The 15,000-nt window shown below is 36.9% G+C and overlaps 2 protein-coding genes across 5 annotated transcripts in view; one reads left to right on the plus strand and one right to left on the minus strand.

Moving 5' to 3' along the window:
* LOC144968125 (uncharacterized) overlaps positions 1-15,000 on the plus strand; it is a 50,760-nt gene that overhangs the window by 15,008 nt on the left and 20,752 nt on the right. For all 3 annotated transcript variants that reach the window (XM_078906138.1, XM_078906151.1, XM_078906147.1), the window contains exon 3: positions 417-609. In XM_078906138.1, coding sequence (XP_078762264.1) covers positions 417-609 — 193 coding nt within the window. The remainder of the gene's footprint in view (positions 1-416; positions 610-15,000) is intronic.
* On the minus strand, positions 3,196-13,936 carry LOC144968114 (uncharacterized). 2 transcript variants are annotated; one of them, XM_078906126.1, is made up of 4 exons: positions 13,591-13,936; positions 8,932-9,019; positions 5,256-5,460; positions 3,196-3,612 (listed from the first exon to the last, which is right to left on the minus strand). In XM_078906126.1, the coding sequence occupies exons 3-4, from the start codon at positions 5,335-5,337 to the stop codon at positions 3,305-3,307; spliced, it is 390 nt and encodes a 129-aa protein (XP_078762252.1). In that variant the 5' UTR covers positions 5,338-5,460; positions 8,932-9,019; positions 13,591-13,936; the 3' UTR covers positions 3,196-3,304. The 2 variants fall into 2 exon arrangements, with proteins under 2 accessions (XP_078762252.1, XP_078762244.1); XM_078906118.1 differs by having other exon boundaries at positions 8,702-9,019; positions 13,591-13,900.

The following is a 15,000-nucleotide window of genomic DNA, read 5'->3' on the forward strand; positions in this document are numbered from 1 at the left end:
CTAACAGGCGCCATGTCTTGTCCTACTTGTTAAGTGTTTCTCTTTGCTAGGGATCTCTTGTAAAGAGCTTTGAGCACATTCAGTGGATATCGCGCTATATAAAAGCTCAAGTTTGTTTTACCAAATATGACTACAAGATTATTTCTAATCAAAGATCACCTGACCTCTTTGGTGTAATGGCAGCCGGTAATCAGACGGCCTGAGCGTCTACACGCTGTCTGATTTTTTTAGTATGAACTTTTCTTGTATTAGTATTAGTCTTTATCATTTGTCTATCACTGTATCATACACATCAATTCCGATTTTTGTACCACGAATTCGGAATAGTATGGTCGGCATCAATTTATTTACATCACTTCTAGTTCTAGTTCTAGGATTTGATTCATATTGTTGTTGTCTTGCTCACTATTGAACAGGTGGTCAAATGCAATGCCATGACCATTCTGACCCGTCGGGACAGTCCTCTGCCCATCAACATGGCACAACCCTTGCTGCTCTTTGATCAAAGGTCAATTCGAAAACTCCTGGCTCGGAATGTATTGGTGGATCAGAAAAACGGACGCTTCTCAGAGACAGATGAAACAGTTGTCATTCCGGCAGACTATGAAGGTAAGTTGCTCAAAAACAACAACCTAAAATTATCTTTAATGATTTTTTATATTGAAATATTGCCAGATATGCAATGCACAGATGGCTATTTTTTATTTCTTTTTTCTGCTTTATATATCGCAACACCTTCATTCGTGTTTTGTCTTGAGATGGAGATAAAGATAAAGGGAGTAAATCTGACTCATGAATGGCCTTTTTCAAGTAAACACAAAATGCATATATACTTATATTAAATTGTCATAATAACATAGGCGAAAATTTGTAAGTTTTGATATCATTACGTCATCTCATTCTCTCTCTCTCTCTCTCTCTCTCTCTCTCTCTCTCTCTCTCTCTCTATCTATCTATCTATCTATCTATCTATCTATCTATCTATAAATCTATCTATCTATCTATCTATCAATCTATCTCTCTCTTCCATTGCACACACACACACACACACAAAAACACACACACACACACATTTACACATTTTCGCCTATATTATTATGACAATCTAATATAAATATATATATGTATTTGTGTTTATTTGAAAAAGGCCAAAGGCCGAAACGTCGTTTGTTTTGTGTTGTTCATTCATGAGTCAGATTTACTCCCTTTATCTTTATCTCCATTTTATTGACTCATTCAGGACCTCTATTTATTCGTCTTGAAAGCTTTCTGCCACTGGGTAGGTCTACTGGTATTAATACAGCTGTGAGTTAACGTAGATAATCTTTCAAAGTAAAAATTTACAAAACACACACTGGTGTATGACAAGAATGAAATAGTGCCAAACAAAGCATAAAGAAAAGTACCAAAAGAAGGTTTTAAAAACCCTTCCTCGAGGCAGGTAGAGCATTGCAAACGACAGTAGTAAACTAGACCCAATATGAGTATTCAAAAAAAAATACTTTGTACACTAAAATAACTTCCGATGTTTGATGGGTTTTTTTATTATCAGGATCAGTGTGGTGGGAAAATTTTTAACAAAATGAATAGAACAGCTTCAATAAAAAAGCAAAATAATTAACACCGAACGTTTTGAACTCCAAACCTTAATTCAGGCAACTATTACTACGGCGGTTATACTCCACTTGACTCTGAATGTTACTTGAAATATTTAAGTCTTATTGATTCAGTCCGAAACATTCAGTAATAGGTATTTTGATATTTATGAAGTTTTATTGTTTATTTTTGTTCAATACCATTTTACAGTCCACCGGTTCTAGCAGTTTAGGATTCATTCAGTCTTGATTAGAAATGTATTGTGTTCAGTATCTATTTTTGTTTTGCCCGTTTAAAGGGGAGATAGTTGTTTTTCATTGTGTTATGACAGGCCTATCAGTTCTTTTATATTATTATATTTCCACAAGAAACTTCCCGATTCTCTGAATGTTTTATTAATAGTCGTACATATATCCGCGTCAACTTATTTCTATTAATTAACTATTCTATAGCTGACTAGCTTTTTCTACGATAATAACAAATTTAAATGTAGCTTTCCTGTCAATAAATGCGTACTTTAGGTCATTTTCCTTTTGTTTCCATGCTTTATACTGATTAATAAAAGGAAGCTTGAGTAAGATGAAAACTGTGTCAATCCTTGATATGATGTTAAGTGTTGATATTTTTTTCATTTTATTGTAGAACTCGATTTGTAAACAGGGCCACAGAATTATCTAACACAATCGCTAATCTGTATGGGATCATGATGACCTGTTCACGATTTCCTTCTTTGTTTCCTTTAATCGTCTTCTTCTAATGGAACAATTATTTGTGGACCGACAAGGTCTTAGCCACTTCAAATGGCCTCGGTGACAATGCCATAACAGGAGGCGACTACCGAATTATCTTGGCCACCATTTTTATGCAAATGGCCCAGGAACTCAAATGGTTGACCCCTGAAGTGTTAAACGTTATCCTGGTATTTAGAGAAACATTTTGTGGCCGTCACGCTTTCACAATTGGCTGTTTCGATAGGACATTTTATATTCCACCAGTGATTCTCAATCTATAAGAAGCTATACATTTCCATTTTCATTAACAACATCAATAAAACATTTCTGACTACGTAAAGAGTTGAAAATGGTTTAGATCCTGAAAGTGTTTTTTTTTTATTTGCTTGATAGAGACAAAGAAGAAGATAGTGTCCAATCGTGTCAAAATGTGTTAACAAGTTTAATGATTTAAGCAAAGAACACGAACCGGTGTCCAATGACAACCCTAACACTAACAAGTGATGTTCACGCCCGAAATATGCTCCTCATATGAAAAATAAATATTTCCTTCCAGAAAAGCTCTTTTAATATGTGTCAACAACACAAGCTTTTCCAAGATTTTGATAGAGACGGAAGGTTAGAGACAGGACGATAGTTTTGTTTGTTTTTGTTTTGTTTTGTTTTTTGTTTTGTTTTGTTTTTTTTGATGGGGTTGGGTTTTAAAATGGTTGTTTGGTTTGTTTGTTTGTTTTTGCATATTGAACTTTGTAAAAGGAATTTTACACAAGTAAATTTGTAGATGTCAGGAACAACACCTTATTGTAACGAGTTATTCATGACACACCAAAATACAAACATATCATAATAACTAAAAGATACACCTGTCTGTGATCTGTGGTAGGCTTTATTCCATCTTTCAATCAACATCAGCGCCAATAGCTAGGAATTATACACCAGCCCTTGCCATTACCAAAAACACCATTCAATATTGGCTATCAAATCATTTTGACGTTTTGTAAATATTTCCTCTTGTTCTGTTTAAAGAGGTTCGGATCTCGCTCCAAAGGAATGGACATATCTGAATCCCAGTCTTTTGGGTGCTGGACCAATGACATAGGGCACTGGTCAACCTGAAACCCAGTTTTAGCCCCAATTTTGGAAATCGGGTTTTGCCGTGGATACCTCCTCTTAAGCATGAGCGCGCGTTTGGCGGAGTCTTGTGTTAAGATGTTTGATGGGACTCGTGGTGGAGTTTTACTGCGGATTGGGTAGTTCCGAGAAGTTCTCAATCGAGGAATCGCCTCTGAATAGGACAATATAAGGTTATGGGTGAAAAGCATGATAGGTTCAAGATTCAAAGTATATTTTAGACCAAGGTGATCTCAATACCTGAGTACACATCATTTTAGGCCTTTCTGGCCAAAATGCATAATATCTTATAACAATATTATAGTGATGATGATGAGATAATAATAATAATAATAATAATAATAATAATAATAATAATAATAATAATAATAATAATAATAATAATAATAATAATAATAATAATAATAATAATAATAATCATGAATTCAAATTTCACAGCATTACAACGAGGCCATTTCAAATTGTTCCACGACAACTGCGTCACCATGATATAATTTATATAACACACACATACACACAAACACACACACACACATAGTATATATATATATATATATATATATATATATATATATATATATATATATATATATATATATACTATCTTACCTTCTATGATGCTAACTAGTATAATATAATATCTTTTCAATGCCTTAGACATGGTTCAAATTTAATGCCATTACAAATGTTAACCTTGCCATGAACCATATCATTTTATAATTTGTTTTTTTTTTAATTTTACTGAAATATATTTTTTTAATTTAGCACATCTTGTAAAAGTAACAAGAGAGAATTAAAAAGGATTGTTTGAGCCACATCATACAATCAATGAACTTTGACACATTCTTTTACATTCACCAAATTACTCAACAACAAAACTCGTCCATTTTGTGAATAGAGACACAGAACAACATGAATCAATCTCTTTTGGTAATTAAAAATGAAAAAGTTTATTTTTGGGACAAAGCTTCTGTCAGATCTTTTATGCCGTTATGACCCTCCTCGGTCCCTAAGATCCAGAAAGATCCAGGAATCCAGAAATGTTTTGGACAATAAAGATTATATTAAATCAACTCCTTCTTCGTGTATCTAAAAAAGGCTCGAAAATATTTTCTGATAGGGCATGTCGCCCCAAATGTCTGGAATTCACTGCCATTAACTGTTAGAAGTAAAGTATTTTATTTCCGTCTGAAATGACATTCAAAAGTACCTTAAATCACACTTGATGTATTCTTCTGTCTTTAATGATGTTTTGAATAGAACTCTGTATGTGTATAAATAGTTCATAATATATGAGCTGTGTAATTTTTTGTGTAGCATGTATGACTTCCCCACTTGTCAATGAGCGTCTTGTGCTGCGTAACTAGGGATTGGCGCTATAAAGATATATTATATTATTATGATGAACAATTTTATAACATAGTTGAATTAACTCACCACGAAGCCTGCTATATTTTACGCTTGTGAGATCTGGAGTTGATAAGCTTTCCTCGTCTGACATTATTTCCTATGCTTATTGATTGTACATGGGGATCCAAACACAGTTTACATCATATTCTAGGACAGGCCTAACAATTGACTTATACAATGGTCCAAACATATTTTAGTCCTATATCATCTTTTATAACATAATTTCGAATAAACAATGTGTGTGTGTATATGTGTGTGTTTGTATATATGTGTGTGTATGTCAAATATGTTACGGCTTGGAAATTTAACAACAGGTTTAGAAAAAAAAGGCATTAGCAATTATCTCTTTTATGTTACAATCTATAAAATCTAATATATGTCTCTTACCATTAACTGCAAAAAATCGTTTCATAAATGAATGGCAATCGCAAGCAGGGTCTGAGCAGTATGTATACGTTTTGGGATCCATGGCTGTATGATTTTGAAATATTTTCCAACTGAAATTATTAAGGTTCGTGCTCTGCTTCACACTTCTCCGGTTGGTCAGATGAGGAATGACCACTAAATGATCATTGACCTTTTTCGGTTATTTCTGTGAAAATAATAAAGTGAAATCAAATATTGAGATGTTATGTAACGCAATATTTACTTACTGTGTTAAACGAACTTTACAAGGGTTCCTAGTCAATAGCAGCAACATTTCACATGTAGTACGAGACATGAAGCCTGTAGAGCACTGTTATCTTTTTTCCGACAAAGACAACAATGCTAGCACGTACTCATTTTACTCCTGGGTATAGTGAGATAATCTGAATAAAGAGCTTTTTCCCAGAACTCGACATTGCACAGCCCACAGCGGGACTGGAACCTCGAAACTACAAATCACAAGCTATGGTTCATAACACTGGACTATTGTATATTTGTCATCAAATTTGAGACTGTTCCTAAATCTTACTGGAAAAAAAATCTGAGGTTGTTTCAATATGAAGAAGAAATCAAAAACCTTCGAAAATTTGCAATTAACAAGAACAAGACCTTACGTTTATACTTTGATTAAGCTATGCCGGTTATAACAAAGTCTTATAAAATATACGACTACAGTATAATATGGACAATGATATCAAACTGTATATGAGTCATACAACGTTTTACACAAAAACAGAGCAAAAAGAATCAAGTCAAAAATCATGGAATCGAATCATTATCTAAGAAATAAGAAAAACAATTGGATCTTGGGTAAAAAGGCTACGCACAGTCATAAAGCAAAATGAGGGATCGACAGATCACATCAAAATTTAGGATTACGTCACAATCTTCGATATGGCAAAATTGAGGTGTATCTATTAAACCAATCGTCAAATAAATATTTCTCAATAATTTATATTGAATTTTTTTGAATATACATGATTTCGTTTTCAACAGTTATTCTGCGAGTTTTTTTAATGAAGAATAATTCAAAAAGTTATGATCTGCAAACAAAATTGAAGAAGAAATAGTTCTAGAAATGTCGAAAAGATGTGAACAAAGCATCAATTTAGTCCACACTTTATAGTTTCTTCTTTAAGCTATTTCTGATATGGTTGGGTGCAGCGTCAGTTTTTGAATTATTTTTTTTTTACTTTTAGACCCAGAGAATTTGATGAAAATTGTTCTTTTTTTAAACTTACGAAGCAATAATAACCTCTTTTGGTATTGTACAACATAACTGTCCTTTTGACACAGCCTCAATTACATCACGCCAATTTAGGATGCACATTTTCTAATCAATTCATTAAAATAATAATAGAGGCTAGATGAAGTCACTTTGAGATGTGCAATTCATTACAAAATAGATTACGTTAATCCAGAAAACGCATTTGTGGTGCAATTCATTACAAACAACTACTACTGGGCGCTCCTTACTCAAAGTAATGTGTGGTCATGTCTCGAAAGCGTACTCAGTTAGGTCGTCACCAAACTCAAATCCTACTTTACAAGTGGTACCTGAAGATAAACACTTCATAAAAACCGTGACCACTGCATTCCACCTATCAGTGGCTGGCACACCAGCAGCCTTACCTATCGGGTTCATTTCGAAGGAGATGATGATAGAGAAACGCAACAGTATTCTGAGGAAGCTGCCGGGAACAATTTGCGGTGTTAATCAAACGCTTCTGAGGATGTCTGCCCTGGCACTATGCTATTCCACCACGGAGTATTGCGCTCCATTGTGGGTTAGAATCAAGAATGTTGATAAGCCCATGCATATAGTGTCGGGAACATTGGCAACAACACCTAGAGAATGGGGCCCGATAATGGCAAAAATCCACCCCCCCCCCCCCAATATCCGATGGGAGACGATTACAAACAACTGGCTTAAGAAAATCAAAAAGAGGGGGAATATGGATACCCCTCTCAAGCGCATAATGGACGGTGCCCCTATTTCGAGCCAAAATAAGTCCCGGCAACCCTTTTACGTAGATTCCTTGACTTTGGACAGAGTTGCATATACGAGATGGAAGTCTGTTTGGACGAATTCAATCCCTTGAGGGGGCGGGGACATCAACTCCTCGGAACTGGGTGAGAAGTTGCAGGCCTTTCCACCAACAAGAAGAGACATTGGGTGGCAACGAACCGACTTCGGTCGAGAACCTGACTCGCCGCACACTCACTTTATCAGTGGGCACATGACACCTGTCCAACATGTACCCGTTGTGGTCAAGAGCCCTGAAACCGAAGAGCATCTAGTTGAACGTTGCGTTGTGAAAAATTCTTCCGGACGGGTTCGCGACCGTACACGATTGCGGTGATGAGTTTGCGTCCTGGATAGATCATCATAACATAGTAGTGGGACACCATTAAAATCTGCTACCAATATAGGATCTGCGTTTCTAGTGAAAAGCATTACAAAATCGATAACATCAGTCTATGATACGCATTTGTAGTGCAATTCATAACAAAATAGATTACGCCAATCTAGGATACACATTTGTTATGCAATTCATTACAGAATAAATTTATGTTGAAGGGATGAGATAATGGTATACTATCAAAACAGACAAAAAACAACAAATACATTTCTGACAGAAAAGCAATGGATAAGTAAAATTAGGAATAAAACACTTTTTGGCTAAAGCTTTCCCGATACCCAAGTTTATCTAACTCAATTTGCTGTAAGTTTCAACATTAGGGCATTTAAGTCAAAGGGGTACGAGATGTGAACAAGAATGGCAGCGTGGAATATAGAGCCAGAAAACAAACAGAGAGAATGGGCACGAAAGAATTGTCTTTTTTTTTAAAAAAAAAACGTCAACTAGAAGCTCGGTTAGAAATGAGAGGATCGTTTTCAACCAGTGGCCATTCTTCGTACAACATAACAGAGTTACTTGGTTTTAAAGGGTTCCAGGTGTCCGAGTTAATAATGCATTGTACCATATACTGCAAGTTCTAGGTTCAAGCTACACCATTTTTTGTTTAGGCAAGGTTGTTTAACCCCCTCCTCCTTAATAGCACACTTGTTCAACATTGGTGCTTCCTGTTTTAGGCATTTTGGTTAAATGTTTAATTGAATATTCATATTTTTACAGGAATACTTTTATAACAGCATTCCCGCAGAGGGACAAACGTAATTTTATATTATGTATATAAAAAGATGTTCATCATTGCCTTCTCATACATTCTTAACAAATGAAATTTCAATATGTTTCTAACGTTGGCAAAGCCTTGCTTATTTGCCCCGAGGGCATAAGTCAGATAAGGCAAATGTGTTAATCATATAAACCGTCTAATGTTTTTCTCTCGGTTTTTTCCTGACACTGCATTCTCCACAAAAACTCTTGTTCATATCAAGTTACCTCATTTTATCTCAACCTCGGGTTGGGACATCTAAAGGCCGGACGCCTGGCCTGGTCCTCGTCATTGTCTTTATCTTTGCTCTTCCTTTCGGGGCCCTCCCCGTTTGGAGCTGGAGCTATTGGTTCTTCTCCATTTCGTCGTATTCGCGCGATCCAGTATTGAATCTGGACAACCAGCAACGCGGTCAGGATATAGGTGGTTATAAACATACTCCTGCTTCAACACTTGCCTCACATCCAATGATATTATTGTTCCATCAAGAGGGGTTAAGCTTCTTCCGGCCAATGCTTCACTGCGAGGAGTTCAGGTATCTCGCGCTGAAAAGAACATGTATCAATCAATGAGTTAAAGCATTCAAAATGAACATATTCTCCAGAAACGCCAACTTATATCAGATCTAATCTAACGTTCTTTTAAAACCTTCTGTCCATACATATTACAACATTTTGATCATATCAGTCAACATATTATTCAAATGGGTTTGCTGAAAATAAAACTATTAGGTTGACCTACCAAACAGGTATAATTATCATTAAGAAATAATGCATGATTTCTACCGCCCATGGTTTGAATTGTATGGCGCTTTTAAGGGTTCAATACTAACATGCTGGTCTGACTCATGTCACGTCGAATTTTTTTGCCTCCTTGTGTACCTGGCAATAATTGATATCTCAGTTTGAGAATATGATGGTAAGGTGCTTTCCAATAACAAGCAGTTAATTATATTCATTTCACTTTACATGATAAAGTGGGGGAAACCAGGGCTGCATGAGCTGGTTAGCCACCAACAAAAGAATGTCTCTTATGTGCATACCCTTAAAAGAGATAACACACACGATAACAGTTGTTTCTATTTCCATGTCTATCTGCCTACAAAAGTGCGGCGTACGAAACCTTTGAAGCTTTTCTTTTTAATCTCAATGTACAGACAAATCCACGTGGTCCTTGAACACTTCAGCAGCAAAATAGGGAAAATCAGAATGTCATCTGTCATGACACTTATGTTGTTCATGACTACAGCAATTTGTACCAGGCACCTGGTGTTGGGCTTAAAAGGTGCTTTGGTCCTCACACATCAAAGAGCTGGTGCACTAATTTTGAAAGCGTAACTGTTGCTTGAAATCTAACTTTGACAAATCTGGATATCTGAAGAGGGACACTTGAAAACAGTCACTACTGCCTTCGGCTGAGCAAGTTTGAATATTGAAACTAAACATCGTAATAAATTAAGGCCAGTTATTTTGTATCACGTCTCGACCGAAAAGTACAAGGGATAAAACTGAACAGTAACCTTGCCTACTCGGAAGATAGATCAGCACAAGTCCCATTCCAATTGCTAAGAGTTGCTTTTTTCGCCCCTTGCAAAGCATGTAAAATGCAATGGATATGCGCATATATATAAATATATAATATATATATATATATATATATATATATGGGTGTGTGTGTGTGTGTATGTGTTTGTGTGTGTGTGTATGTGTGGGTGTGTATGTGTTTGTGTGTGTGTGTATGTGTGGGTGTGTATGTGTTTGTGTGTGTGTATGTGTGTGTGTATGTGTGTGTGTTTGTGTGTGTGTGTGTGTGTGTATCTCGACCGATTGTGGCTGCTTGATATAGCTTTGACTATTGGTATAATAAATTACGGTTTTTAAAATTAGGTAGCTCCTCGCGAATGGAACTCATGTACCTATGTTATATAGAGTTGACCTTTGTGCCAAGAGGTATGTAACGCTATTTCTCCGTTTACAATCCCGTGATGTTGTACTGATATTATGTTTACCATTTTTCTCAGTCTTAATGGGCATTTGCTTTGGATACAATTTCATACTTCAATTTAAGACTTCAATGTCGGGAGGGAATCGGCATGATTTCTAATAAGCTGAAATCTGAGTTGACTTTGGGGTTATATTGGTACAGAAACTATCATTATTCTAGGTAAAATAAGTTGATAAATGACCGGGAGTCTTTGGTTCGAGCCGAAGTGTAGTTAATTATCTGCAGGTCTGGTAACCCAAATTGCTATGGCCTCATTGTTGTAATGGAAATCGAAATAGTCTCAAACCAACGGATTATAGTGTCCATCACAACAACGTTAAAACAAGCCCGTCATTGTGTTCGGCTATCAGATCTGCAAAATATGTGCACGTAGTTCCAAGCCTTTCTTCTAACATTTTATTCTTTTTCTTAGGCAAAATAATTAAATAATCATAAATTGCTCTCTTGTGCATCCTGCATGACTCAGATTCCTTTTGACGTCGGAGGTTTTTTTGGCAGATAATCAAGGCAAACCTGGCTATTTACTACTTGAGCTTGAGCTTTTTTTAATGCAATATCCATTAAACGTGCTCAAAGGACTTCCGTAGTATCACATCATGCCTTAAAAGGGAACAACCCCCCCCCCAATACACACTTTTTTGTATCCGGGGAGACCCCCCCCTCCCCCGCATCTATCTCTCTCTCTCTCTCTCTCTCTCTCTCTCTCTCTCTCTCTCTCTCTCTCTCGTGTTGCAAAATGACCCCGTTGGTCAACTGCTCTGGGCGCTTTCTGCGAATGGCCTACCTAAGCTTGTCAAGAGTTTGGCAGTACCTTGCAGCATTGATTGTTTCTCCAAGTTGTAAGGTTTCGAACAGAATAACACCACGACTGTCCCAGAAAACAGTTCCCATTATTTTCTTTGCTGACCGCATGACTTTGAATTTCTTCGCGACAGGTGAGGATGGATGTTTCCATGTCATCGAATCTTGCTTTGTTTCTGGGGTGCAATGGTGCAACCAAGTCTCATCACCGGTGACTATGCTGTCAAGAAAAGTCACATCGTACCCTAGAACGTCTCCGCCGGCGTTGGCAGTAAGCCCGTGAACCCTGCGTGAGCTCTTGCTTCTTCTCAAAAGTTCCCTGCAGATGTCCAATCTTTGTTCTTTATGATTGTTGGTCAGTTGCATAGGAACCCATCTTGCGCTGACTTTTCTGTAGCCAAGTTCATCAAATACAATTCTATGGGCAGAAGTTTCCGAAATTTCAAGACTGCTTGCGATTTCATGAAGTTTCAACCTCCTGTCTTGACGAATAAGCTTATCAACTCGCTTCACATTGTCTTCTGACGTCGCAGTTATCGAACGCCCTCTCCCTTCCCTGTCTGTCAAGTCGGAATGGCCGGCTTCAAACAAATTACACCAGTGATAGACTTGTGTACGGCTTATAACATGCTCACCATATACACTCTGAAGTTCTTTATGAATTTCGGTAGGATTCAGACTTTTGGCGTTCAAAAAACGTATGACAGCTCTGATTTCCTCCTTTGACCAAGTTTCAAGGTGAGCCGCCATCTTTAAAATCGTCTAGAAATTCATTGCGCAAAATGATGCACTTCATAATTTCTGGGAATATCCGTAAGGAAATAAGGAATATCATGTCGTTTACAGAATTAAAAAATCTCTACTGGTTGCTGAGCAATGGGCATTTTTCGGTTATTTCTGAAAGAGCCCTCGTAGTAGGGGGTTTGGGAGGGGGGGGGGACTTTTTTTAAGTCTCTCCCCTCCCAAACCCCCTACTAGAACATTATAAAAGACAAAGAATACTGAGGATGTAGGAGCTTTCGGAAGGCCTCCAGAAAAAGTCTTCAACTGCACCCGGAATCGATCTATAAGCTATCGGGACCCTACTTGTATCTTTAGATATATTTCTATTTATACATTCTATTAATACATTAATACATATATTTCTATTAATACATTAGATGTAATTAATCTGTAATTAAGGCAGATGGAGTTCAATGTAGATAAATGTGCAGTTCTTCACCTAGGAAAAAACAACAGAGAAGCAAACTATATAATGAAAGAAAAACCCCTGCAGAAATCGAATGGGGAAAAAGACCTAGGAGTATTTATTGATAGGAAGCTAAACTTCAAGAAGCAAATTCAAGATGTTCAATCTAAGGCTGGTAAAACACTCGGAATAGTGAAAAGAAATTTCAAGAATCTGAAAACAAAACACATGAGTACCATCTACAAGACTATGGTTAGAGCATAGCTGAAATATGCCAACTGCATATGGTATCCGAAGTTTGAGGGAGACAAAGACTGTTTGGAAAGAGTGCAAAGGAGAGCAACAAAATTTATCACACACCTGAAAGACAAAACCTATTGTGAGAGATTGAAAGAATTAAATCTCCCGACCTTAGATTACAGGAGAAGAAGAGGAAGTATGATCCAAACATATAAAATAGTAAAGGGAATAGACAGGGTAGAGGCAGGATTTCTTAAACCAAACAAGAACATTCAGACACGAGGAAACAGCAAGAAACTGGAAAACAAACGTTTTAAAACAAATGAAAGAAGGAACTTTTTTCATCTAGAATTGTTAATAACTGGAATAAACTGCAAGAAACCACAGTATCAGCAAAAAATTTGAATAAATTCAAAGCAGAGTTGGAGATAAGCAACATCCTAGGAAACAAGTTCAATTATAAAAATTGGTCCAATCATTAATAGATGAGGAGGAGCTAAGGTGACTACACCAAGTCTAAAAGCTCTATACAGAGGTATCCAGGTAATGTTTCTAATGTTTCATATGGGGTGGGGGGCGAAGTGGCTGAGTTGTTAAAGCATTGGACTTTGATCCGGAAGGTCCCGGGTTCGAGCCCCGCCTCGGGCGTTTTCGTTTTTTTTCCTTGGGCAAGGTTATTAACCCCCAATTTGCTCACTTCGACAACATGGGTGATTCCTGTTGACATCAGACATCTTGTTTGATGGACTATCACTAACTATCTATATTATATTCCTTCATGGAATGCCTAAGCGAAGGTATCTTATGATGCCGTAGCGGAAGGGCGTAATTTTAATTTATGTTTCTAATTTTAATTAATGTTTCTAAACACAATGGACTCACCAGATTTGTCTGTAATATTCTCCACAAGTGTTGCATGCATTCGTCATGGGAGACACTGACGGTTGCCTTTGTTCTGTTTGTCTACTGCCTCTGGTTTGCCCTCCCTCACTTTCAGCGTCGGCCTCCTGATTGGTAGCGTCCGATTTTATATAAGTCTGAATAAACCAATTTACTAATACAGACAGCGTTAAAAGCATTATTAGACGGGAGCTGAGGTTTTGGGAATAAAACAGACCAACAATTTTTAGTTTAGGCTCGGCTACCGAAGTGCCAAAAAGCCTTTCCCCATCTAGAATGCATTGTAAGCTTCATTGTTGTTGCTCGGTGACGTAATTTTTACAATGCCGTTCATTAAAGGCGCAAAAAAGTGTTTGACAGTCGGGAAACGACTTTTGGTTTTAAAATATGTAAGTTTAATTGTTTTCATAACAGGAGAAAATGAGTCTTAACATCGTTGGTTGATAGTAGTACTTGTAGACAGATAAGAGCGCCATTAAAACATTTTCTGAGACAAGAAAATATAAATGCTCAGTTATTCATCTTACAATGATTAAAGTCGCATGTTTAATTCTTATGGACGGTCTCAAAAAACAAGCACCAATTACGCTGGCAGTATAAGTATAATACCTGATGATTGGTATTTCACGTGAAAAGAAAATAAGAGGGCGAATCCCGCACACTTTACTTGTGTAGAATGGTATAATTTCTATAGTTTTAGTATATTACTGTTTGGGCACATTGAAAGTTTCCTTCTGAGAGATCACCCCACAACCCATATGGGTATTTTGGTTTATTCATTCAGCTTTCTCAGTCTCTGTCGAGGACAAGTTGAAAGTCTATCCAATTTACTGTACTATAGTATCCATAACAAAAACATGTTATCCCCCCCCCCCCCCCCCCCCCCCCCCCCCCCCCCGCCTCCCCTTTTTTTTTTTTTTTTTTTTTTTTTTTTTTTTTTTGCCTTTGCTACTTCTGGGTAACAAATTATGGAGCGAGACTGGTGCAGGATTAAAAAAGGAAAAGTTGTGTATGAGACAGTGTGCCAGATAAAGCAGAATGAAAAATGCGAGAAAAATATTATCCCAAAATCAGCTTGCTCAAAGAAATTGAATATTGTGTTGAATTTAATTGTACATACAACCAATTGGATCAATTAGTTCCTTGATTACTCCTACCGACAAATAACTGTTCACTTTCTTTTGGTGATCGTCATCTTGTATTTTGACGTTAATTATGGGGAACTGTTAGACCGTAGCCTTCATTTACCCAAAGCCTTCTGTAAATACTACGTCACAGTACAGTGCGCCGATCAGCAAACGACAGACAAAAAAAAATTCGTTGGCATTGTTGCAAAGAAACAAATAACTCGATATGTTGAGCTTTGAAAACAACTCACAATTCACTTTTTTT

This window comes from Berghia stephanieae, chromosome 1, assembly GCF_034508935.2.
Source record: "Berghia stephanieae isolate SIO BIC M18660-M18661 chromosome 1, UCSD_Bste_1.3, whole genome shotgun sequence".
NCBI classification, from domain to species: Eukaryota; Metazoa; Mollusca; class Gastropoda; order Nudibranchia; family Aeolidiidae; genus Berghia; species Berghia stephanieae.

Excerpts from the sequence above, each read along its gene's own strand:
- LOC144968114 (XM_078906126.1), bottom strand. The coding sequence starts at position 5,337 with ATGGATCCCAAAACGTATACATACTGCTCAGACCCTGCTTGCGATTGC. Across the intron at positions 3,613-5,255 it reads ACGATTTTTTGCAGTTAATG|AGGCGATTCCTCGATTGAGA; the intron begins GTAAGAGACATA and ends TGTCCTATTCAG.